We start from the raw sequence: 23,632 nt of genomic DNA on the forward strand, positions 1-23,632 counted from the left end.
TCCTATAGAAAGTAAGCTCAATCTGATAAATTTAGCAATGAAACAGTTGGAGTTGGCTCACAGCAAAGATTGTGTTCATTGAGTCAAGGACAGCCTTGCAGCCGAAAACATGCATATAGCAAGCTCCGGCAGTCGGAGCTTCCATGCCACTTCTGGTAAAATACTGCAGTGAATCTATAACAGAGCTCAGCTCACAGCTCTGATTGTAGTAAGTAAAAACTATCTTTGATGAAGTCTGCAGTCGGAGCTCTCATACATACCAAAATGCCTTACTTAACTTTTCCAGAACAAGACACTCCGTTTTCAAGAGTAAAGGATTGTTAGGATGCATGACATCTGCTGTAAGGTCCGCCGCCAAAGATTATCAGCCTGTTTGGGTAAAAAGATTATTTAGTCAGAAAACATGTCATTGAAATGTTAAGAAAACTAATTACAATTACGATGAAAATCTCAGGCAACAGTAAAACTTTTTGTTCACCCCTTAACATAGAACTCATTATGTGATTATTTTCTGCCTTGTCCCAGTGGAAGCTGTAAATTACCAAATAGCTGACTAGTTGCAACCCTATTTTGTCATTAAGTTAATATCACAAATTCACTTGTCATTAAGAAATTAATTCACTTGTCATTAAGAAATTAATTTGTAATCAGATATCCTCAAAATTAGGAATTAAGTCAACTTAAAAAAAGAAAATAATTGATACGATTCCAATCCCTTAATTCCTTAATTTTAAGTTTTCCGATTCATCGTGTCAGTAAAATACTAGTACAATTTCCAAATTAATTTCTTTCTAGGTTTTGGCTCAAAAGTAAGAAAAAACTTACTTCTCTCTCTCTCTCTCTCTCTCTCTCTCGCTTCTCTCTCCCTTTCCACATTCAGACACCAACAAATTCTCTTCTCAATCCTATTTCCCCAACGATAAAATAGAGTTGGAAAGCTGATAAATTTCTTCTGGGGGTTTTAGTGCTCTGCCTCTTCATTTGGGTTGATCTTGGTATTTTTCTCTTGTGCTTGAGGTATGCGTCTTTTGATTTCTGGCTGCTGGTGGTTGGTAGATATGTGTTATTTTTGTTTGAACAATGTGGCAATGACTAGAAGTTTTGGCTTTTGTATTTTCACAATCCTGCTCTTCTATGAATCTGGGCAATATATTTTTTTCTTCTTTTAGGTACTTATATGAGCAGGCCAACCTAGAGCTCTTCACTATAAACAATAAAAGTGTTATCTTGTGGCCTTAAGTTTTCATAGTCAATTACAGTGGTGTAATCGATTTTGGTTTATATATCCCACGCATTCAATTTGCATCATTAGATGCTTTTATCAGATGCTTACCTGCACTGTCTTGCTGCTTGCTGCTCTCTCTCTCTCTCTGCCCTCACCTAATCACACTTATCACACATCCCCTCTCCTGGCCCCTTCTAAAATTAAATATCAACTTTTTCTTCAGAGAAATTAATAGTCAAGAGTCATGTAGCCGACAACACTTTAAGGGAATGTTTGTTAGACCGGACTAGGACAGGGATTGGGCTATTTGGCACCAATCCTGCCTTGAACTAAACAAGGGCTTACTTAGCAACTGGACTAAGTAGGATTAGAAGCTCACTAACTGGGCTTATTTTAGACCACTTAAAGTGTACGTAATAGATAGCTCCAGCAATACTGGTACTTTAAATGTGATTAATAATTTGGTAAATCCTTATGGGTGAGAATGGTTTAATGTTTGTTGAGTTAGAGAGTTCCAGAATGGATTGGATGAGATACAGATGCATATGCTTTGTTTTTTTACTCGTGGATTTGGATGTTTGGTAGTAATTGCTGCTACTGCTTCTTCTTCTTTTTTTTGGGTGGGGCGTTGGATTGCATTGATGATTAAATCTTGGTTTTCCTCTATTACTCTGTTATATATCCTTTGATTAGTTTTACAGCTCTAATTTGTAATTGAATACTGCAAGGTTCAATTTTAGCTATGTGCCCCTTTGTGTTGTTTGTAGTATTCTGGGGGTTTTAGTTTGTAGTGTAATGACAGTTTGCTCAAACGTGTAATGTGCTACAGACTGATGATAGCCTTCTGGGTAATCTTACAAACTGTCATGCATCTAAACTTAGTGATATATATCTCTTTATTCATTTGGAGATTATATGAGATTCACATTTTTCTTTTTCATTATATGTTGGCTTGCTGTAATGCTCCTCATTTTTTCTGTTTTTAAGAAGTGTTGTATGATAATTTCATGACCAATATCATCATTAGTTCTGTTTTTAACAACTGTTTGATAATTGTTCTAATAAGCAGAGCTGGTCGAGATGGCAAATAGTAAATATGAGTATGTCAAGTCGTATGAAGTCGACGATGAGGTTTTTCTGCCCAATTTCATTGTTGTTCAAATCAACGGCCGTGGTTTTAAGAGGTTTTTAGTCCTTCCCTCTCGTTGCTTGTGTGAGCTTGAGACGACAAGACAATGATTTTCTCCTTTAATTTTCCTTCAGGTTTTCTCAAGTTCATGAGTTTGAGAAGCCAAATGACGAGGTAGCTTTGAATTTGATGAACTCATGCGCTATTTGTGTGTCAGAGGAGTTTCCTGATGTTGTGTTTTTGTACGGATTCAGTGACGAGTACAGGTACTGCAACTGCGATGTAATCTGTTTATGTTCCATTTATATTAACTTAGTTGTATGAGAGCTTCATTGTGTTGTCTACAGCTTTGTTTTCAAGAAGACATCCAAGTTCTACCAGAGACGTGCCAGGTTTTAATTCTCAACCTTGAATTCAGCTTTATTTGTTTGTGATGCATCTAAGATTGTTGTAACAGTGCTTATTTGCATGTGATTCTTAGGTTGTATTCAATTTCAATTTTGATGAAATAATTTATATGCAAATTGTATGTGCAGCAAAGTAGAGTCCATTATTGTATCTTTCTTCACTTCGGTATATGTGATGAAATGGAGAGAATTCTTTCCTCATAAAGAGTTAAGATACTCCCCATCATTTCATGCACGGGTTATAAGCTGTGCTTCAATAGAAGTCCTTCAATCATATCTTCTATGGAGACAAACTAATTGTAAGTAGTCTCATAATGCTGTTTCGACTCTGTAAGTTACTATATAGTCATTTTCAAATAACAAGTCTCTGATTCAAGAAATACTTTCAAGTGAATTTTCTATTTACATGTTGTGTTTGCAGGTCATACACATAACCTACATAAGACTTGCCTTTGGGAGCTAATTAAATGCGGAAAGACCGAAAGTGAAGCATTGGAGTTACTAAGGGTGAGAAGATTTAATTGTACTTTATGCATTAATTGACGATAGATGCATGCTTATTTGAGGAAAAGGTTATGTTAAACTGTACCATGCGTTCGTCTAGTTATCCTTACAATTATATTTATTGTTTGTGTCCTTTCCTTTTTAACGTTATGTTGTGATATACTTGTGCTTCAATCTTTTCTTTTCTATTATTGAAAATGGTCCAGTTTTTCACCCGTTAAAAATAAATTTTAATTTTCAAATACAGAATGTTGTTGAATGTTGATATTTATAATTCTATTTTTCACCTGTGATTATCTATGTAATATGCAGGGCACTACTAAGGAAGAAAAAAATGATCTTCTTTTCGGAAATTTTGAGATTAACTACCAGAAATTGAATCCGATGTTCCGACAAGGATCCTGCATTTTAAAAACTGAGGTTATCTTTCAATTCTCTAGTGAACTCTATCGTACTGATCTTGGAAATCAAACTTTCCACTTTTGTTTCTAGGAAGTTTTTATTTGAATCTATTGGAAAGGTAGAACTCTTGGGCTTTTTGCATACTTTATTTTATACGTATGATGGAAAATGCTGAAAGAAATAAACTTGCACTTGCATATGCATATTTTAACATTTCTGTTTTGTTAGGAATTGTAGATGCCTTTAGTAATGTGTTCTAGTTCAAGTGACATTATAGATGCATTCTCATGCTGAAATCTTCATTGCACATTATTCAGGTGATTGACATTGTAAAGCACAGAGAAAATGGCTCTCCTGTCAGGAGACTTAGAAAAAAGTCTAGCATAGTCCATTCAAAGAATATAGCTGGAAAATGTTTTTGGAACAATCACACTGGTCTTCTGAAGGAGCTCGGTAGCTTTACAAATGACATTGGAAAAGTTGAACCGGATTATGTTAGGTCCTTCCAGTTTAAAAAAATACTGATGCCCTCAACTTGGATTGTTATTAGAATTGATGGTTGCCATTTTCACAGGTAAACTATTACTCACGTGACAACATAACTTATTGTGGTTGTTGTTGGTCTAAATTTTTTCTCGTGGGTTGCTAATTATTAAGGGGAGGTGTCCTACAAATGGTTCCAATCCTAAAATTTTAATGGGTTATAAAATTTACTTCTTCTGTTTAGATCACTTATTGAGAATTTTCCATGTTGGACCATTAAGTGGGTACAACTAAAGTGCTAAGTCATTGTTACACTACAAACAGTATACAACATGGACTATTTAATTTCTACATAGATGCATGTAATTTTGTTGTTAGATATCATGCTAAAATTCTAGAAATGATACTTAGTGTTTAGCTGTTTGGCTTTTTGAAGGTTTTCAGATGTTCATGAATTTGTGAAGCCGAATGATAAGCAAGCCCTCAACCTTATGAATGCATGTGCAGTGGCTGTTGTAAAAGAGTTTCCAGACATAGTTTTCTCCTATGGAGTCAGTGATGAATACAGGTATAAAATAGATTTTATATCAGAATGTTGTGATCTATAACATTAGTTTAATTGTTCCTGTTATTTTGCAGCTTTGTTCTGAAGAAGGATTCTCATTTCTATCAAAGGCAAGCAAGGTTTTTCTTCCATCATCTTTCTTATAGTTTCTAAACTTTAGATGCTTTTAATGGATGTCCTATATGGAATATAGTTAAATTTGTCTTTGGAGACGAAACAGATTGAGAAGGTCAACTATTAATAATGAATTTTCTTGGTCAGGAATTACTTTGTATTTCAGACTTTAGGTGACTGTTGGATTTTTTATTTATTCATTCAATAAGATTATTGTTAGATTTTAGATCATGTTAGATTTATAGTTACAATCGTTGACAATGCATTCTTATTCTATATGCATAGATTAACTAATATTTCTGTAGTGAATTACAAAACTAAGGTTATTTTAGGTCATGCTTGCTCTCAACCCAGGAAGGTGCTTCTCAGTGAAGCTCTTTTATAACACTGTTTGAAGTACCTTTTGTTTGAAGAAACGAGCTTTTGGGCCTCAAATTCCTATATTTCTCTGCTAGGTCTTTCATATTTTTTATACTTGAAGCACTTTTTCCCCATAAATCAAATTGGTCCTTTTGACCGGTATTAGAATTACTAACAACTTCACCTCTGCAGTGAGATAGTATCCGCCATTGTGTCATTATTCACTTCCATATACATAACGAAATGGAAAGATTTCTTCCATAAAAAAGAGTTAAAGTACCCTCCTTATTTTGATGGACGTGCTGTGTGCTATCCGTCAGTTGAAATTCTTCGAGACTATCTAGCCTGGAGACAAGTTGATTGTGAGTATTTCAGCTATAAATTTTCAAAAAAGAGAAAATGGGATTTAACTCTTTGACATTACTAAAAGCTAGAAGCAATAATTTTTTCAGTTTGTTTAAGGTTGCATTCAAAACTATGTACTTCATATGGATAATGTTGTAAATTCAGTGGAGTCAAATTTCTAATGGGTTTGCAGGCCATATCAACAATCAATACAATACTTGTTTCTGGGAGCTTGTTAAGTCTGGAAAAAGCAAAAGTGAAGCTCAGAATTTTCTAAAGGTATTTGGTCCATGCAGTATATTTAGGACACAATCTTTCTTCTCTAGGAGTCTACCCTCCACCTTTATCAATTTGAATAAAATTTTCTTTTGTATGTAGGTTTTTCATTCCAAATTTTTTTAGTGTTCCTTGAATATTATTTTTGCTTGATTTTCATATTCTTGTGGTAGCCCTCTTTATTAAAAAATAAAAAATAAAAATTTAATTGACAGGGTACTCAGACTGGAGACAAAGAGAAATTGCTGAAGCAATTTGGTATTGACTACCACAAATTACCAGCCATGTTTCGCCAAGGTTCCTCCATTTTCTGGGACAAGGTTGTCTTTCTATCTCTATTGGATGTGAAAATTTCAGTGCAATATTTTTTTATTATAAGATGTCGGCAACTCCTACCACCGGTTCATCTTTAACTTCACTCAAATAATAAAATGACAGGAATACATAGGTTAGTTTATATATGGAAAGCTTGGACTAATTAGTTCGGATTGGCCTTTGAGGAAAATAATGTTTACTGGGCTGCTGAATTATAGATCACATGGGCCAGATGGCCAACTTGCTTAATAGCAGATCTCATTGATGCTAGTTTGGCAACCAACCCTTTTTTCCCAAGTTTAAGCTAGTATTTTGACCAGAGTACCAGTGTCAGTAGATACATCTTATACTTTCCTGTGGAAAATGTGGATTAATGGAATATGCATAATTCTGTCCTTGCTTCATCATGACTCGTAACTAATATTTCACTTGGGACTTGGGATATTCCCAAGTTGATTTGGTTGAGTAGAGATGGAATTAGTAACCCAACTCATCTGCAGGTCATTCTTTCAGTAGGTTTCCATGACTGAAATCTTTTGGAGCATACCCTTTATATCCACTGTCTTCTCAGAAAAAGTGTAGTTCATTGATCTTTTATTCTCTATGGCAACTTCAACAGGTTTCTATATTTTCTGAGATTAGAAGTGGTGAGAAAATAAGGATAAGTGATTGTTTATGCGTTTGTTGACCTCTTTTGGAGTCCTATTGAGTAGATACACACAGCATTCTGACTAATGTGGGGTTGGCCATTAGCAGCTCCTCTTCTGCAGTTTTTTTCATTCTCTTGGTTTCCCCTTTTTCTGTTTAGTACACGTCTGTGAAACACCCACCCAGGATGCTACAAAAGGAATGGCCTGGAGGTCTAGTGGAGCCTTGAGTAGATAACGCACACAACACTCCCAATTAATCTGAGATCTATTTTTTCCTTTGGCCATTAAGAAACACACATAAATACACACCATCTATGAAATTTGAGATCCACTTTAGACACTTCAAAGGACTTTCTATCCGAATGGTTTTTTACATGCTAGTTCTTTATTTTCCCTTGATATGCAGGTTTCATTTTTAAGCTCTTGTATTTATTCTGCATGCAGGAAGACATCACAATGATGCAGGAGAAAGAAAAACCTGGTGGAAATTCTTTGAAAAGAGTTATTGTAGAACATTGTAATATAATTGAGCCAAGCTTTTGGGCTGCGCATCCAACAATTCTTTATTGGTAACTCCATAGATGCTGTGAAGCACCGAGTTCTTTGTTATGGAGAAATTGAAGACCTTGGCAATACCAAATTGAAGACCAGTTTTCCAAACCAAAACAAATCATCATGTGGCTTTACTTGAGTCCCGGTAGCTGGCCCTGTTTGTTCCACAATTTCAAGTGCTAAGGTAGAGACAACATGCTGGAGCTTTGTTCCAACCAGCATGACAAGCTTTGTCTCTGTGGAGCCCAGTCTTGACTTACCCTACTCTTGCAGGGCTGGTTCTTGCTCTTCACGTGCTTGCAAAGTTGTGGAAGGGAGTGTGTACCAGTAAGATTAGAGCTTCCTTGATGATGACCAGATTGAAGTGTGGATTTGTCTTTGGTTGTGCGGCTTATCCCTCATCTGATGTTGTACTTGAAACCCACAGGGAAGAGGAGCTCACTGGTTAAGTGTGATCTCTATATTTGACCGTGGTTGCTTGTATTGGCTTAGTTTATTTCAGGAGTTGCTTAATGTTTTTGTACTCTCATTTGTAGTATGAAATCATTGTAGCTTGTAAACCCTTACATGAATTTTCTCTTAAATCCCCTCTCTCTCTCTCTCTCTCTCTCTCTCTCTCTCTCTCTCTCTCTCTCTCTCAGGTTTCTGAGTTTAAAAGTGAAGGGTAGGCCTTACAAGGGAGACTGATAGCGGAAGGAAATGAGTTTGAGCATTGCTTAACAGGATATACATCCAGTGTTCAGCCACTATTCCAAACATGAACTTTAAGTGGTACATTGAACTCAGCTGCATTATAATCTACCTAATTATCTGAGATAACTTCTATTTAACCATGCCAAAAAAGAAGAGTTGTCAAACAATACTTTGAATTCTTGCTTGAGAAGCCAAGAACTCAAGTTTTCTGAAACAACTCTAAAAGAGTATCCACCTTTTCTTCCATTCCATTGCCTTCATCATCTTCGTCACTGATGGTTGGAGGTTGTGATGCACTAATTCTTACCGATTCAGATAAATACTCTTCCACTCGGAATGAGTATTCATGTTGAGGTGGTTCAGACGGCTCAAGAACAGCTTCAGGCTGTTCCGCTGACGCTACAGTTACTTGATGGAGTGAATCCAAGGAAGAGCTCCGAGACAAAGTGCCAGATGCAACTGTTATTTCATCTCTCGCATCAATTGTCGTATCAAGTGAACAAACTGACCTTGTAGCATGCGAATGCACAGAATCGCGTCTAGACCTCTCCTTTACTCTCTTGCACCAGCTATGGAGTGAATCTCTGACACTCTCGGCAACCAGAGCTTTCTTGCACCGTGATCCCATCTGTTGTCATCAAAATACGAAGAATGAACATCAAAATACCTCGTTTTTACAACTTGAACAAATTTCAATCTTCTCTGACTTCTCTATGTTCCTATAAATAAGAAACCCCTAGTTTGTTTGACAAAGGAAACAATTACTGAAAGTTGTGTATCCATGTGCATTGTGCAAAGTGATCGGTCATTCTGCAGAATGCTACATTTACTTTCTGTCTGTTCCAATAAATCCAAAGATTTATATTTCAGAATTGTTGAAGAGTTTAAGCAAACCTGTGTGACAATTACGTTCAGAGGCACTGTGCTGTAGCTACACCAGAACTGAACAAGAACACTGCAATTTCCGAAAAATTAATAAAAATATTTTAAGATGCATATTACTGATCCAACAAATCCATAGTCTCTAGGGCTGATTGGCATAATTAGGATACTGTTCATATGTATTATCAACAGAAGTGGCATGACTGGAATTTGTTGTTTGATAAAGTACATAACAGAGAAGGCAACTTACCCAGAGGTCAACCGGATAACTATCATTAAGTGGTTTTTCATGAAGCATGATCTCTCCTCAAGTCCCCACTACAAAGAGAAAAACTCAATACAATTCCCATGAATGAAAAAGCAAGCACACAACTAAAAAAAAATTTCAATAACTGTAAGCAAGGAGAACAGATCTGTTAATTCTGCTACTAGTGTGAATACGAAAATTAATTGCAGAAATCAGTCAATTCTGCTATTAGTGTGAATACAAAAATTATATGCACCGTATAACAACTTCGCTTACCAATTTCCATTTAATATTAGACAGGAAAAATAAAACAGAAATATATAATGGTTTTTCTTTTTTGTATTATGAATTATCTTAAAAGTAATAGTACATTTTTCTGGTGAATTAAGATTTTTTTTAAAAAAGGTTTTAGTGAAGAAGAAGCCCATATGTGATGTATATATTATCTGATTTTTACTTCTTTATTTTCTGTAAACTCTCCTTGAAAGTTTTCCTTGCTTTCAGAAGCATGTTAATCAACAAAGCATTTCCCATCCCATTACAAGCTTACAATGTAAGGAAAAATCTCTGAAATTGCATCGAGCCGATTTATATATTGTTTCATGCGACTATGTCTTACCAAGGACCAGAGAAAAGTTGCCATCTCAAATGCATTCTGCAGGGATGCACAAGAAAATGAGTGAGCATTTTTCTCATGAAGATTTATTGCAAATATTCATAAATAATATATACACATAAGATGTAAATTGCAAATATTCATAACCTGAAATATGATGAACTGTATCAACCTCAGTAGTATCACCGGTTTCCCAAACCAAAACAAATCATCACGTGGCTTTACTTGAGTCCCAGTAGCTGGCCCTGTTTGTTCCACAATTTCAAGTGCTAAGGAAGAGACTACATGCTGGAGCTTTGTTCCAACCAGCATGACAAGCTTTGAAATGCAAGAAGATTGAAAATATTCCATCAGAATGAAAAAAAAAAAAAAAAAAAAAGAAGGAAAATTGATTTAAGGGTATTTTAGTTTAATTCAATGATAACAAGTATGTATACTTACAATGGCAGGGATGAAAGAAAGCCAAAAGTAAATATTCAAACCTGCAGAAATTGGGAAGAAAAAAAAAAGGGTTAGGAAATAAGGCTCCAAATATATACAAGTTCAGTATATTTATTTGCATCTGAACATACAAGAATTTACCATGAATATTTACGAAAATGCACACTATGGCATATCCCCAAAGTGGCCAGCTGCAAAACCAGAAGTTAATTCAGATACAACCTTGCTTCTTCCCCATAAGATAATTAAGAAGTGCTTAAGAAATCAAATATGTTTAAGAGTTATAGGATGATGAAATATAGAAGAAATTAATGTTCAATATTAGATTACCGTAAGCTGTTTTAACCTTTTTTTTTTTTTTTTTTGACGACTCATCTTAACAGTATCGAAAGAATGTGGCACTTGTGATGTATAAACAAAGCAATTTTGGAACATATTTCTGGTATGGGATACTAAAAGTGTTGAAAAAACCCTCTTCCAGTCAAGTATTACATTTCCTGATGTGGGGAAAAGGCCAGTCAGTTAATTTTTGGTCTCGGAGTCGTATAATGACTATCCGAATCTTACATCTAACATAAAAAAATATAATTTCCATTACTTCAAGATTAATCTTAAAATAAAGATGTAGACCACTTTTATTATTGACGTTCAAGGAGAAGTCTTAATTTGCAACCATAATTAAAAGTATTCTAATTAATTCCTAGGGGCATGGGCAAAGCATGACAACTCAAGTACATAAAACAACAATAATAGAATTAAGGTAACCCAAGAGATCAAATAAGACACTATTATATCAAGCTACATAGATATAAATTATGTAATCCAGAAAAGTGCCTACCTAATACCCAGAATGCCCTGAAATTCATCTTCCATACTCCGGACCATATATTTATGAAAATTATAAGAAAGTGGAAGTTTGTGCTTCTGCATATTATTAACACAAATCAGTACAATAATAAAATGATAAAGCAATGAGAAAATGATGTTCCAGTGAACAAGAGAGTCAACAGAAATGCATTGGTGTTACAAATCTCAAAATACTGCAAAATCTGCAGCTATGCAGCACTTTGTTCAAATATTTCGAGGTTTCTATTGCAATATGAAAGAAAGAAAGTCAAAATGAAAATAAGCCCAGTAGGAAACATGTACAACTAAGGGCTTCAATAATAAAATACCCACACTGATGAAGCCCAAACGCAGAGCCAAGTAATCAGATCTCTGTATGGAACTCTTAAATTGTCGTAGAAAGCAGAGCTGCAGTATTAGGACACAAATCAACATTACCTTACAATCATTTGAAAACTCAACACATCAAAGATATAGCAAAAAATTGGAGATAAGGGGAACACTAAGATCAAAAGCAGTAAGGTATCTGATTCATCTATTGTTTACAATAAGAAGTTTTGACTGACATGGTGTTGTAACAGTTGTCTTGTTCAAAATAAAATTGTGATAATGACTGTCATAAGAGCACAATTTACGTAAGGCATTAGTTTTAAAATGGTGACTAGAAGGGAGGGGGTGCAAGTAATTCAAATCTTTTATGAAAAGGATGAAAAGTTACCATCCAAATCAGAAGCCGATTCCTGCTCCATGGATGAGATGTGTGATGAAAAATAAAGGTGGATTGCCGGGTCATGACTTTGTTTTTCTTTGCTATAGGAAAAACCAAGATGAGAAGGCTAATATAGCCAAGATGATAGATGATATAAGTACTTCAAAGACATGCAGAAATAGGATAATTAAGAAAGCTTCAAAAATGCACTAGAAGTTGTTATCAGTTGAAAAGAAACAAAAAATGCATAAAATAAAACCTCTGAATAATACTCATCTTCTAGGACTCAAATACAGAAGCAGATACTAGTGTCTGTATGAACTTGCATCAGCCAAGTGTACATCATCTTCCAAAACAGTTTTTGTAATTTGCTTGTTATTAGAACCCCCTGACAATGAACTAAAAGATATTTCCCATATCAAACTCCCAAGGAAATAGTCTCAAGTAGGGGTCTTTGCTTAAAGGCACTAATGCATTTCTAGTTTCCAACTTTAAAAATTCATCCAAACTTGAGGAGTACATTTCTTTTGTTCATGATAACTTGTATTGGCCCAATTATCCCTGTATCACCATTTTTCGGTTTAGACTTAACAAAAAGAAACCAAGGCCTGTTGTGCTATAGCCCTCTACAAACAGAAGTTAAGTGCTTAATACAGCAAACCCGGTTTGTTTATGAAGAATAGCCTTTATTGTTTAAATTAATTGACAAATGTAATTTATTTGGTTTAGCAAGTACGAGATATTTGCAATATTGATTTGCGTAGTCTGAAAATGTTGCAGGTTGGCAGGCATCAGGTTATCTACCTTTAGTGACCAATTCCTCCAATTACAAAACACGACATGTACTACGCTGAACAGAATTAATGGATATAAAGTGGTGTCATATGGCCTTGAGATTGACATCAATTAGGCTATTACATTATACCATCACCAAGTGAGAAAATTTTTACCAGCATAACAAGACTTTATTTTGAAATTCTGAAGTTGCTAAGTCAATGCAGAACAAAGAGGCAGTATTTTATTTTTAGTTTCCATTGTGTACCTTGCAAATTGGCATCAGCCACTGGACCATCTAGATTTTCCCATTTCCTCCAACTGTAAATCTGTAAACATGTGCACTAATTCAGAAGGCAGTGGACATCACAAGGAAATGAAATACTTGAACTAGTTTGAAATATCAGGAACTAGATTTATAAAATCAGGGATATAAAGATTAGGTCAATCAGAATCAATCAGGTATATGAAGACCGCACCTTGCTCATAGCCAAGGCAACAGCCAAACAACTATACAACACATGGGTGATCCCAAGTACAAACAAGAAACGATGCAGCTGCTCCAGTCCCTCGTATGAAACAAACGGTTCATGGCCCTGCAGTTAACCATGAGAATTGGTAAGGCGAATGCGTCGACAAATCTTTTCAAAATTCAACCTTGGACATCAGTTTACCTCACCACATTGATGAGAAAAGTTAATTAATCCTCTTGGAATTTCAGTCTTGTTAGGAGAAGAACTTTCTAGCATGGCATTCTCCTTGGTGCTGTAATCTCTCTCAGAACAGATATAAAATTGACTGGTGAAAAGAGAAGAATTTACACAAATCTCAGAGATCCACCTTGCTGATTGCGCCAACAACAAAGATATTAGCCCGAGCAGCATCAGCTCTGCCAGGAAGACCAAAATGTGAATTTAAGCAGAAAAAATATAGCAAAATTAACCCACATTGTCCCATAACTAGGGTTCTTAGAAGTCCACCACTCCAAAATTAAAAGAGAGAGATGACTAACTAACAAATCAAAACTCAAAGCCGAAATTCATCTCTGAAACAATATCAGCAGTCAGATTCCCTCAACATTTTAAGAACTTCTATTGTTAAACCCCACGCTCAACTCACCTTCCTTAATTTTCTCCAGAGAAGCAAATAGAGCTTTCCTCCTAGTCTTCTTTAACCACTGCACACAATAAAAAGAACAAACAAATATAAGAAAATCTTAAATCTTAAATCCAAAAATTCATAAATGCCTTCCAGAACTTGACATAAGCTCACTAAAATAAGCCAAATTGTGTTCCATCAGAACAATAACATTGAATTTGATTTATTTTGTTTCCTTTACTCTTAGCAACCAACCAGAGGAAAGTTGTGAACTGACTAAGCAGGTAGATATGCAGTTTTAATTAAGAAAAAAAAAATTTAATTCATTTTTACAGAAATTCTCATAGACCAAATAGAGTTCATGAACACAACTGACGTCTTCCTCAAGAACGTAGCTAGCTGGCTAAAGAATCTATAAATCAGCATTTGTCTTAAACACTCTCTGTAACCAAACAGAGCATCATCATTTATTGCATAATTATTTTCAATCCTCTCCAAATTAAACTATGCCAGATAGCTACATGGGCCCCTGACAAATAAAAACCGTAGCTGGAAAACAGAAATTCTTTTTCTGTTCTTTGAATCTTTTCTATTCAGTTCTGACATTTTCTCAGCAACCAAATGCAGCACTACAAATAACTTTTTGTTTCCTCTCAAACATCTCCAAACTTAGCTGAACAATCTATACATCAGCAAATATATAAGCTAAAACGCAAAAGCAGGAACCAAACAGGAAACAACAACATAACTCAACCTGCTTACCCTTCCAAATCTGTAGATTGACCTTTCAACCAGAAGGCACACAAACACCATAACCGTAACAACCGAAGCCACTGAATAAGTTGGTGTCTCGGCCAAGGACCTTTGTTGCTGTATCACCGCCTCCATTCTTCGTATCAACAAAAGAAACCATCAACTCTCACACTCTCAAAGTTTTGAACTTTCTTACTTGGAAAGCTGGAAACTTTCTCAAGAAAATGGAACCCAAGTGGAAAAAAGTAAAGAAAAAGGGAAAGATCCAGGAAATGGGGAAGTGGGAAATAGTAAGATGAAACTAGACCACGTTGTTCTGTAATATATTAATGTTAAGTGAAGTTGGATGTGGGGGTTTGAATTGAATAATTCAATAATTCAATAATTTAAGTAGTAGGATCTTCTTCTTTTGACACAGGAGCTTAGTTTATTTCTATTATATTTATCGATTAGTTTCTTGTCAGTGTTGTGATTTTTTAACCAAACCCACCTTCCATTGCTTTGGAATTGCTGCTCTCTCTCCCTCTCTCTCTCTCTCTCTCTCTCTCTGTGGCTGTGATGGTGTCGCACGGTGCTGCAGGTCCCCTTCAAAACCTACTCACATGAAGAAGCAGCATATCCCTCCACAACTCCCCCTTTTGGAATTTTAAAGATCCAACGGTCCCTTATTATTTACAAAACGGGTAGAAATGAAATCCTAATTCGGTCCAATTAAATTACTTCGATTATAATGATAACAGTTTGGGAAAATAAGTGTTGCTAAACGAACCCTAAAATTAACCGAGTACACCTTATAATATAAGTTAATCCTAATATTTTAATCAAAATGTAAAATTAACTAAGTACACCCTATTTAACTATCAAAAATAGCCTTAGTACAACACTCTAATATCAATCCTAAACCAGATTTCTCTTTTTACATGAATCTGTGCTCTCTTTTAAGATTTTGGGTTTCATCAAAATCTTTAATTTCGTAATACCAATCCTAAACTAGTTTTCGTTGCGTTATTCGTGAGCACCAAGCAATACGAAGACTTTTCTATGTCTGATAAGGGTTGAATATAGTGAGTAAAGTGTACTTATTAAAATTTTATTTGTTTCACAATTCAATATATCATTTTTGGTCATTTTATATTAGGGTAAATTAGTAATTCAATAAATAGTTTGGTAGTAGGGTGTACTCAGTTAATTTTAGGGTTCGTTTAGCAGCACTCTGGAAAACAAGCCAATCTCCTGCATTTATTTATAAATTTCATAACTCGGAATAGGCATGGCTCTGAACCAAACCCCAACAAGCTGAACTTAGAAAATTTAATGTTGGCCCAAATATATGTGGGCTTGAAACTACTCCAAAGCTTACTTTTACAACATAGTCCTTTGGTTAACAACAAAATGTCTTGCTAAACATTTTTGAGAAATTGAAAGAAGAATTTATTCTTGTACATTAGGAAGTTGCGAAGCAAGCTATTGATTCAAACAATAAGTAATATTGGTCTTTTGAGGATAAAATCCTCCTCATAATCCCAAATCTATATGAAATTCTATTCACATTCCTAGGCTCTATTTGGTGGGCTGAATTAAACTGCATATGTCCAATTAAATCGGGACCCTAATATACTAAATATACTTAGCACATTTTTCTCCTAAAATTACACCCTTAATAAAATATAAAAAGAAATCACGATAGCTTAACCAACCCATCACAACCACCCACGCTACCTTGACACCGGTCTCATGTGCCGATGATCCCTTCATCTCTCTTTCTTTCCATAGAAAAATAAAAGAGCTTAGCATGTGCTTATAAGGAATTGGGTCACTCCCTCATTGCTGACTATATTTAGGATTGAACTTCAACCTTTATGGTATCAAAGCCACATTATTAACGTCTTCTGCCAAACAGCCACACAACACATGCTTCGACAATGATAGAAGTTGTCTGTGTAGGTGTGAGGATGGAGTCAAGTGGACAGATTTTTGGGAGCTTCACATATAAGTCCAAAAATATAGAAGGGAAAAAAAACCTTACACTACCCAAACTAGTTTGTCAGATGTCTTACCTTTTTAGCACTCCTTCTTTCATATGGGCTGTAACTGCTCTCTTAGAGTTCTTGTAGATTACAGTTTCCACCGTTTTTGCCTATGGGCTTGTGGTGTATAAATACATGGTTTCTCTCTATGGATAAATTATCGAGTTTCACTATTATACATGGTAACAAAGGTTCTCACAAACTTCTCTTAACCAATTTTCTTCTGCCGTAGCTCAAATTTCTTTTTTACAACCTCTTTTCTTCTTTCATGGATGCTCCACCCACTCCTACTTTCTCTCTTTCTAGCTCCAATGTTGCTTACTTTCTCAAGTTTCTAAGGCTAACTACCTTCTATGAGAGAGTTAGATGCGCCCCTTCCTTATTAGTCATTATGTATGTAGATATGTCAATGAAAGTTATGTGGCTTCTTCTCAAACCCTTCATGGTTCTAGTGATCAGCTTGCCTCTGCCAATCTGGCTTATACTGCATGGTTTTAGGCGGACCAACTCGTTATGAGTCATCTCACCTCCACCTTATCTGAATATGTCTATTGATCATTGTTGGTCCCCTTTCCTCTCATGCTAGCTAGGACTGCCTTTGTCAACATTTTTCTGAAGTTTATGTTGCTAATGCAACTAATATTTGATTTCAACTTATGGATATCTCCAATGGCATGAAGTTTATACATGAATACCTTCAATATGTTAAGTCTTAATTAAGTTGATTCTTTGGCAACTATTGGTCAACCTGTCACCAATAATGATCTTGTTACGACAGTGTTCCTTAGGCTTGGCTCTGATTATGTCAAGCTCATTATAGTTATTCTTAAATTTCCTCATATGCCTCTTTTCAAAGGATCTTTATGCTTACCTCATCTCCTTTGAGTCTCAAACCATTCGACCTTCCTCATCTATTGCTTATGCATTCACCATCACTCAACAACATTTTTTTTTCCTTGTTCCTTTTCCTGTTTTTGCCCTAACTCCCTCCATCTTATCATGGTTGTGGTCTTGCTCGCAACCATAGACGTGGTGTTGGTTGCTTTCAATCGCAGCCTTGGCAGTTTCCCTTCTCGTATCGAATGCCTCGTTATGGTGCTCCTTATGCCTCATTTTTTTCATGGACTTCTTGGATCTGTTTGGTGTTCCATCTGTCACTCCACTTGTCATAATGTCTCTGTGTCATCATCAATTCATTGCTTCATATTCTCATTTTGCTTGGATGTATATCTCTTACTCCTCTACCTCATATCCATTTACTAGCCTTGATGTCTGGCACCACCTACCATATGACTAGTCATAGTATCACATTCCTGAGTTTAGTTCCTTAAATGATGCTCTTAATAATAGTGATACTATTTCTATCTCTAAAACTAGTACCATATCTCTTACCTTAGACTCTCATTCTTTTCGTCACTCTAACGTTATTCATGTTCCTTCTCTCTATAAAAATTTGCTCTCTAATGCTTGGCTCACCAAAGATAGTTCGTTGCTGTTTTGATTCTTCTAATATCACTATCTCTAACATACATTCTGGTGTTGTTCTCTTTTAGGGCCTGGGGCTAATTAGGAAGGAATATAAGGAGGGAAGGGTGAAGTGGCGACTTTGCCTTTCATAAGTGGGTCATGTGCGAATCACATGGGAAAAGTAATGGAGAAGTGGATAAAATCATTCAATATCTGACAGTAGACTAGGGGTGGGCATCAAAACCAGAATACCGAAACCATCCGGAAACCATGCCAAACCATGCCAATCTTGTGCCGTCCTGTTTGGTGTTGAAGTGTAAACGGAATGATACCGTGTCATCCCGTTATTGTTTGGCACGACATCGATTCCATATTTGTGATTCCGATTGGTGTCATACCGTACCGAACAGTAAATTAGTTTTATTAATCCTAATTTAATTTTAGTTCCACCCCTACTCTCCTCCACATATATTTCGTCGACTCATCTTTCTCTTTGTTTCTCTGCGTCTGTCTAATTCTTCTTTTCTCCTTTCTCCAGTCACGATTTGAAGTCGTAATTCCCAAATCCTCCACCATCAATCGATTTCATCTTCTTCTCTTCCTCCTCCTCCTCCTCTCTCTCTCTCTCTCTCTCTCTCTCTCTCTCTCTCTCTCTCCGTTCTTCTCCAAACCAATGAAAAAGGAAAGCCCCAACCCAAAGTCTCTCCGAGTTTCTGTGTAGAAAAATCATGGGGTACTTAATTTGGAAATCAAATCTCCATTCTTCTCCAAAGCAGCTATTAAAACTCACAGGAAAAATTACTCGAATTACATGTAGAAACAGAGCAAAACTGCAAGCAAAATACTCTTCCCAACTGTCATGCCTCTCACCAAAATCTGTCCATAAGCAAAATGAAGGAAAGGTAAGTAGATATAGTTCAAATTACAACATGCAACCCAACAACACAAATTACTTCAGAACTCCAGGTAGCCTCAATTATATTTAAAATATGATTCTCTTAGGACAGTATAAAAGACTGATTGAAGAATAAGAAGCGAAGCGACTTACATTTGTTAAGTTGACTGAGAAAGAGCGTTACATGTATGAGATATCCCACAAGAAGCTCTTTGTATGAGATTTGATTTCCATTTTCACTTGAATTTTGTATGAGATTTCCATTTATTGGTTGGTCTTAAATCAAGACTCTTGAATCTTGATTGAGGGTTTTGTTATATTACACTTGATTTATGAAATTTTGCATATTTTTTACGGTATCAACATTGATACTGAATCATACCGATTCCATTTGGGTCTGGTAAAGTTTGAACGTGTTTTCAAAAACTTTTATCCCGTGTCATCCCATCCCGATTCTCCTATTCATGATTGACACCGAAATGACCTCCATCCCGTGTCATCTCATACCATGCCTAGCCCTACAGTAAACACCTAATTGGCTATTTTTAACAAATTCGTATCCTCAATTTACTGAAAAAATAATTGAAAATGCAAATTGAGAATTATGGGTTCAGGGGTAAAACTGCAATTAAGCCTTTATTTTTTATTTTTGGGGAGAAGGCCCCTTCTAGAATATACAGGAGTGAGTAGAGTTTTCTCTTCTCCAAAACCCCGACGAGACCAAACCTCTCAAAACCCTAGCATAGTCTCTCATTTGTGGTTCACCTACACCAGCAGAACTAGCCATGGCGCTGAGCTCTCTTCGAATCCGCCGAACCCTCTGCGCCCTCTCAAACCTCCATCGCACTCTTTCTGCAACCTCTGCACTGTCATTTTCACACGCTTCTTCCTCTCCTCTGCTCAATGGCCCCACCTCAGCACAATCTCCTGTATCGCACCCGAAATCCTGGACCCTCCTCCTCCATTCTCGGACGTTCAGGTCGTCCTCGCTCTCTTCTGCTCGATCGGCGCCGTACGACAACAACCAAAACGAGAAGATGGACCCCAATACGGTACTGTTCGAAGGGTGCGATTACAACCACTGGCTCATTGTCATGGATTACCCGCAAACCAACCGGCCTCCGGCTGAGGAGATGGTCAGAGCTTATGAGGAAACCTGTGCTAAAGGCTTGAACATCAGGTCACACTCCTTTCCTGGCCCTTCTCTCTCTCTCTCTCTCTCTCTCTCTCTATATATATATATATATATGTGTGTGTGTGTGTGTGCGCGCGCGCGCGTGTGCGTGTGCGCATATGTTTATGATGTACGTTTTTTCTGTGGTAATTTGGTGGCTAAGAAAATTTGGGGGAAAGGGAAGATTTTGAGTTGAAGTGTTAATTGAGTTGTGGATCCTTGTGCCTTGTGATTGTTTACTGAGAATAGAACAGTGGAGAAGAACTGGCAGTATCATAACATGAGGTGGTGTTTTTGCCTCCCTCTCTCTCTGTGCGTTTCAGTATCTAAGAATAATAGGGAATTGTACCTTTTATGTAGAGAGAATGTGTTCAAATCGGAACTATGTCTGTGTCAGCTATTGCTACTTTTTGGATATTCAGAATGAATTGTCCTTCGATCGGTTCGGGTATGAATTTTTTTGAAGCATATATTTTTGCTTCTTCTTTTCTTGTTTTGTTCAGATGGGCGGTTTTGGGATGTAAGCAAACAGAGCTTGTTGGTTCGTAAGTGTTGGACAGTTGCATGATACAGAATGAGGAAAGGGATATGTACATGTTAAATAGTGCTCCATGACTATCAAATAGAGTTGCTCTATTAGATTGACTACATTTTCTCGGGGACCCATTATAACGTAGTGATCGCCTAAGGATACTTGAATCTTTCTTTTTTGTTTATTTTGTTTCCGAACCTCTCACAATATACTTGGTGGTTCATTCTGTTGTAGCTCTTTTACCAATTGTACAATATAATTCTAATTGCTTTTATGGTGCATGTATTATTGGCTATTTATGTATTAATCATCAACTGTTTGCTGGGTGCAATTTTGTTGATGCTACTAGTTTCTTGGACATTTTGTTCAGGCTAGCATTATGTTTGCAGCAGTCTTATATACATTGATTTTCACTCATCATAAGTTTTTATATATTTTATGATTCAGTGTGGAAGAGGCAAAACAGAAGATGTATGCTTGTAGCACTACAACATACACAGGCTTTCAGGTCGTAATGTCTGAGGAAGAGTCACAGAAGTTCGAAGGTAAATGTTGATAGCATCGTTACCATTGAGAATGATAGTACCGAGTCCTGTTTCTAACATTTCCATTTTATCTGAAACAGGTTTACCTGGAGTTATTTTTGTGTTGCCAGATTCTTACATTGACCCACAAAACAAGGAATATGGAGGTAAGGTTTTTGTCCACATGAATGCTTGTTCTCTTTGAGAATTCTGAGTTGCAATTTATCAGCAGATTCAACCAGTTATGGTATTTGGACTGTGTTAAGACTTGTAAAACAATGAGCTGGTCCATCTATATCTAGCAGTTTTGTTCAATTTAAAATTGTTTTCTATATATATCAGGAGACAAATACGTCAATGGTACAATCTATCCAAGACCACCCCCAGTTCATCATGGAAGACAGCAGGGGAGATACCACGATCGTAACAGAAATCCTGACCCACCAAGATACAATGGGCAAGGACCGACGCCTAATCAGCAAGGGAATCCCTCCTATAATCTGAAGGGGCCTATGCAAGATAGAGGGAACTATGGGCCTTCACAAACTTATGGCTCACAAAGACAAGGAGATAATAGAGGCCCTTTACCAGTGAATACCCCTGGAGGGAGGGATGCATATCAGCCAGGGAGGGATCCAGTACCTTCATATCAGGGCAATTATAACCAAGCGGGGCAGCAAAATTATCATCCCCAAGAACAAAGGAACTTCCCAGAAGGAGATCAGAGGAATTATGCCCCTCCTGGTCCGGTGGGATTTAGGCGAGATGATAGGAATTATGTTCCCCCACAAACTGAAACTCATGGACAAGGTTTGGGTGGATTTCAAGGCCAGGGAACAGCTGGAGCTTATGGGCAAGGACCGAGCTCAGGAGTTTATGGGCAAGGACCGAACTCAGGAGTTTATGGGCAAGGACCGAACTCCGGAGTTTATGGGCAAGGACCGAACTCCGGAGCTTATGGGCAAGGACCGAACTCCGGAGCTTATGGGCAAGGACCGAACTCCGGAGCTTATGGGCAAGAAGGACCGAGGTCCGGAGCTTATGGGCAAGAAGGACAGAGGTCCGGAGCCTTTGGCCAAGGACCGAGCTCCGGAGCATTTGGCCAAGGACCGAGCTCCGGACCCTTTGGTCAAGTAACAGAAGTAACAGCTTCTGGTAATGGGCAGTGCTACCCTGGGTACGGTGGAGATCAGAGGTTTTCACAAGGGGAGCAGAGGAACGTGCAAGGTGAACAAAGCAACTATGCACCCACAGGACAGACAGGAATTGAGCAAGTAAGAGATCCACTGTTTAGTAATTGAGATGAATCTCACTTTTTTTGGTCATAAAGATGAAACTTGGACTTGTGTGGTAGTCTCAGTATAATTTCAAGGCGACATGAAAAAATGAGAGGAATTTGCTGGGAAATTTTAGATGGCTCATGGTGGTTGGTTTTTGCAGGGGAGGTATTAATGACATGCCAATCATGACAATGTGAGATGGGATGTAGGAAGGAGTTTTATCAATCATTTGCCCCTCTTGTTTGATCTGATTTGAAGGGAGATTGCTTGACCTTCTGAACTCTTTCCATGGTACATAATCTGTCAAATTTTCTTGTCAGCATCATTTTTTTTTTCCTAGTGAAATCAGAACTTTTAGCTTTCCTCGTTTGTTTTACGAGCTTGAACTTGAATTTTGCTCCTAATGAAGTATACGAATGTAATGCGTGCCAATGATGTTATATTTTAGTTTTGGAAATGGCTATTGGTTCCTATTTAAGTATATTCTTTTCACCTAGAAATTAAATGTAGCACATTGAATTACTTGGTAGTTCAATTACTGAAAAATGACGACAATAATCCCCGAAAATGCACTAGAGAGAAACCAATGTGTCTAGAGATCCCGCTGGTTCTTAAACCATTTGTCTTCTTAGTACTTCACCTGCAGACTATTTTGGAACAGTGACTTTATGTCCGTATACAAAATCGCTATCGTTTTCATAATGAAATCATTTGAGATTGAAATGTACAATATGTAGTTTTTACCTCGGTGTACGTTGTTCATTACAATGGTACGATATGGCCTACTAAGAACCATAAGATGATTTTAATCCTTGAGATTTTATTAAATGCACCAAAATGCATACTTAATTAAGTGTAGAGGCAGGGACGGGGCTACGAGATTTTAGGGTTCTGGGCGAAATGGGCAGAGACCAAAGAGGCTTCTTAAAACAGACAGTCAATTAGAGATTGAGTCAAACAAGCACAATACACAGTTCTTTAAGTATGTCTTGGCCATATTAGAATGGACTCATTGAGTTGAAGATTTTTTTGGACTATGATAAGTGAAGTGAAAAACTGAAATAGATATGGAGAGTACGACTATAGGAGGAGCTAAACACAAATGTTTATTAAGAATACCACAAACGTAGGAGTGGCTAAACAAGAATGACGCAAAAATAAATTAGGGTTGATGTTTCGGTCCTTTTATTGGACGCCATCGACGACTTTATTGGACCCTAACATCATTTCATATAGAAGGAGGAGCTAAACATCAACCCATTTATTATCTTCATGGTTGAACTTTTGTGCTGTAATTCTGAAATGGCGTCTGATAAAGTCGTTGGGCTCGGAATCAAGAATGATCTT

The 23,632-nt window shown here is 36.8% G+C and overlaps 3 protein-coding genes across 7 annotated transcripts; 2 read left to right on the forward strand and 1 right to left on the reverse strand.

Moving 5' to 3' along the window:
- Positions 1-810: 810 nt before the first annotated feature.
- On the forward strand, positions 811-7,831 carry LOC117627784 (tRNA(His) guanylyltransferase 1-like). 3 transcript variants are annotated; one of them, XR_004585835.1, is made up of 15 exons: positions 811-1,017; positions 2,295-2,409; positions 2,489-2,620; positions 2,702-2,746; positions 2,891-3,060; positions 3,183-3,268; positions 3,578-3,685; positions 3,985-4,241; positions 4,587-4,718; positions 4,790-4,834; positions 5,382-5,551; positions 5,728-5,813; positions 6,026-6,130; positions 7,220-7,511; positions 7,601-7,831. XR_004585835.1 is itself a non-coding variant. In XM_034360027.1 (14 exons), the coding sequence occupies exons 2-14, from the start codon at positions 2,306-2,308 to the stop codon at positions 7,346-7,348; spliced, it is 1,569 nt and encodes a 522-aa protein (XP_034215918.1). In that variant the 5' UTR covers positions 811-1,017; positions 2,295-2,305; the 3' UTR covers positions 7,349-7,831. The 3 variants fall into 3 exon arrangements, 2 of the variants coding, with proteins under 2 accessions (XP_034215918.1, XP_034215930.1); XM_034360027.1 differs by having other exon boundaries at positions 7,220-7,831; XM_034360039.1 differs by having other exon boundaries at positions 4,790-4,825; positions 7,220-7,831.
- A 183-nt stretch (positions 7,832-8,014) lies between these two features.
- LOC117627772 (MLO-like protein 4) lies at positions 8,015-14,900 on the reverse strand. 2 transcript variants are annotated; one of them, XM_034360017.1, is made up of 16 exons: positions 14,396-14,900; positions 13,655-13,712; positions 13,376-13,424; positions 13,210-13,300; positions 13,015-13,131; positions 12,804-12,864; positions 11,771-11,862; positions 11,386-11,460; positions 11,045-11,130; positions 10,348-10,397; positions 10,207-10,247; positions 9,913-10,083; positions 9,769-9,804; positions 9,153-9,220; positions 8,915-8,975; positions 8,015-8,648 (listed from the first exon to the last, which is right to left on the reverse strand). In XM_034360017.1, exons 1-16 carry the CDS (start codon positions 14,519-14,521, stop codon positions 8,220-8,222), a joined length of 1,611 nt encoding a protein of 536 aa, XP_034215908.1. In that variant the 5' UTR covers positions 14,522-14,900; the 3' UTR covers positions 8,015-8,219. The 2 variants fall into 2 exon arrangements, with proteins under 2 accessions (XP_034215908.1, XP_034215898.1); XM_034360007.1 differs by having other exon boundaries at positions 13,210-13,424; positions 14,396-14,521.
- Positions 14,901-19,426: 4,526 nt separating this feature from the next.
- LOC117615744 (multiple organellar RNA editing factor 1, mitochondrial) lies at positions 19,427-22,766 on the forward strand. Of its 2 annotated transcripts, XM_034344884.1 has the most exons (5): positions 19,427-19,955; positions 20,929-21,026; positions 21,107-21,172; positions 21,348-22,279; positions 22,446-22,766. In XM_034344884.1, the coding sequence occupies exons 1-5, from the start codon at positions 19,561-19,563 to the stop codon at positions 22,455-22,457; spliced, it is 1,503 nt and encodes a 500-aa protein (XP_034200775.1). In that variant the 5' UTR covers positions 19,427-19,560; the 3' UTR covers positions 22,458-22,766. The 2 variants fall into 2 exon arrangements, with proteins under 2 accessions (XP_034200775.1, XP_034200774.1); XM_034344883.1 differs by having other exon boundaries at positions 21,348-22,766.
- Positions 22,767-23,632: the final 866 nt, after the last annotated feature.

This window comes from Prunus dulcis, chromosome 1 (genome assembly GCF_902201215.1).
Source record: "Prunus dulcis chromosome 1, ALMONDv2, whole genome shotgun sequence".
In the NCBI taxonomy this organism is placed as follows: domain Eukaryota; kingdom Viridiplantae; phylum Streptophyta; class Magnoliopsida; order Rosales; family Rosaceae; genus Prunus; species Prunus dulcis.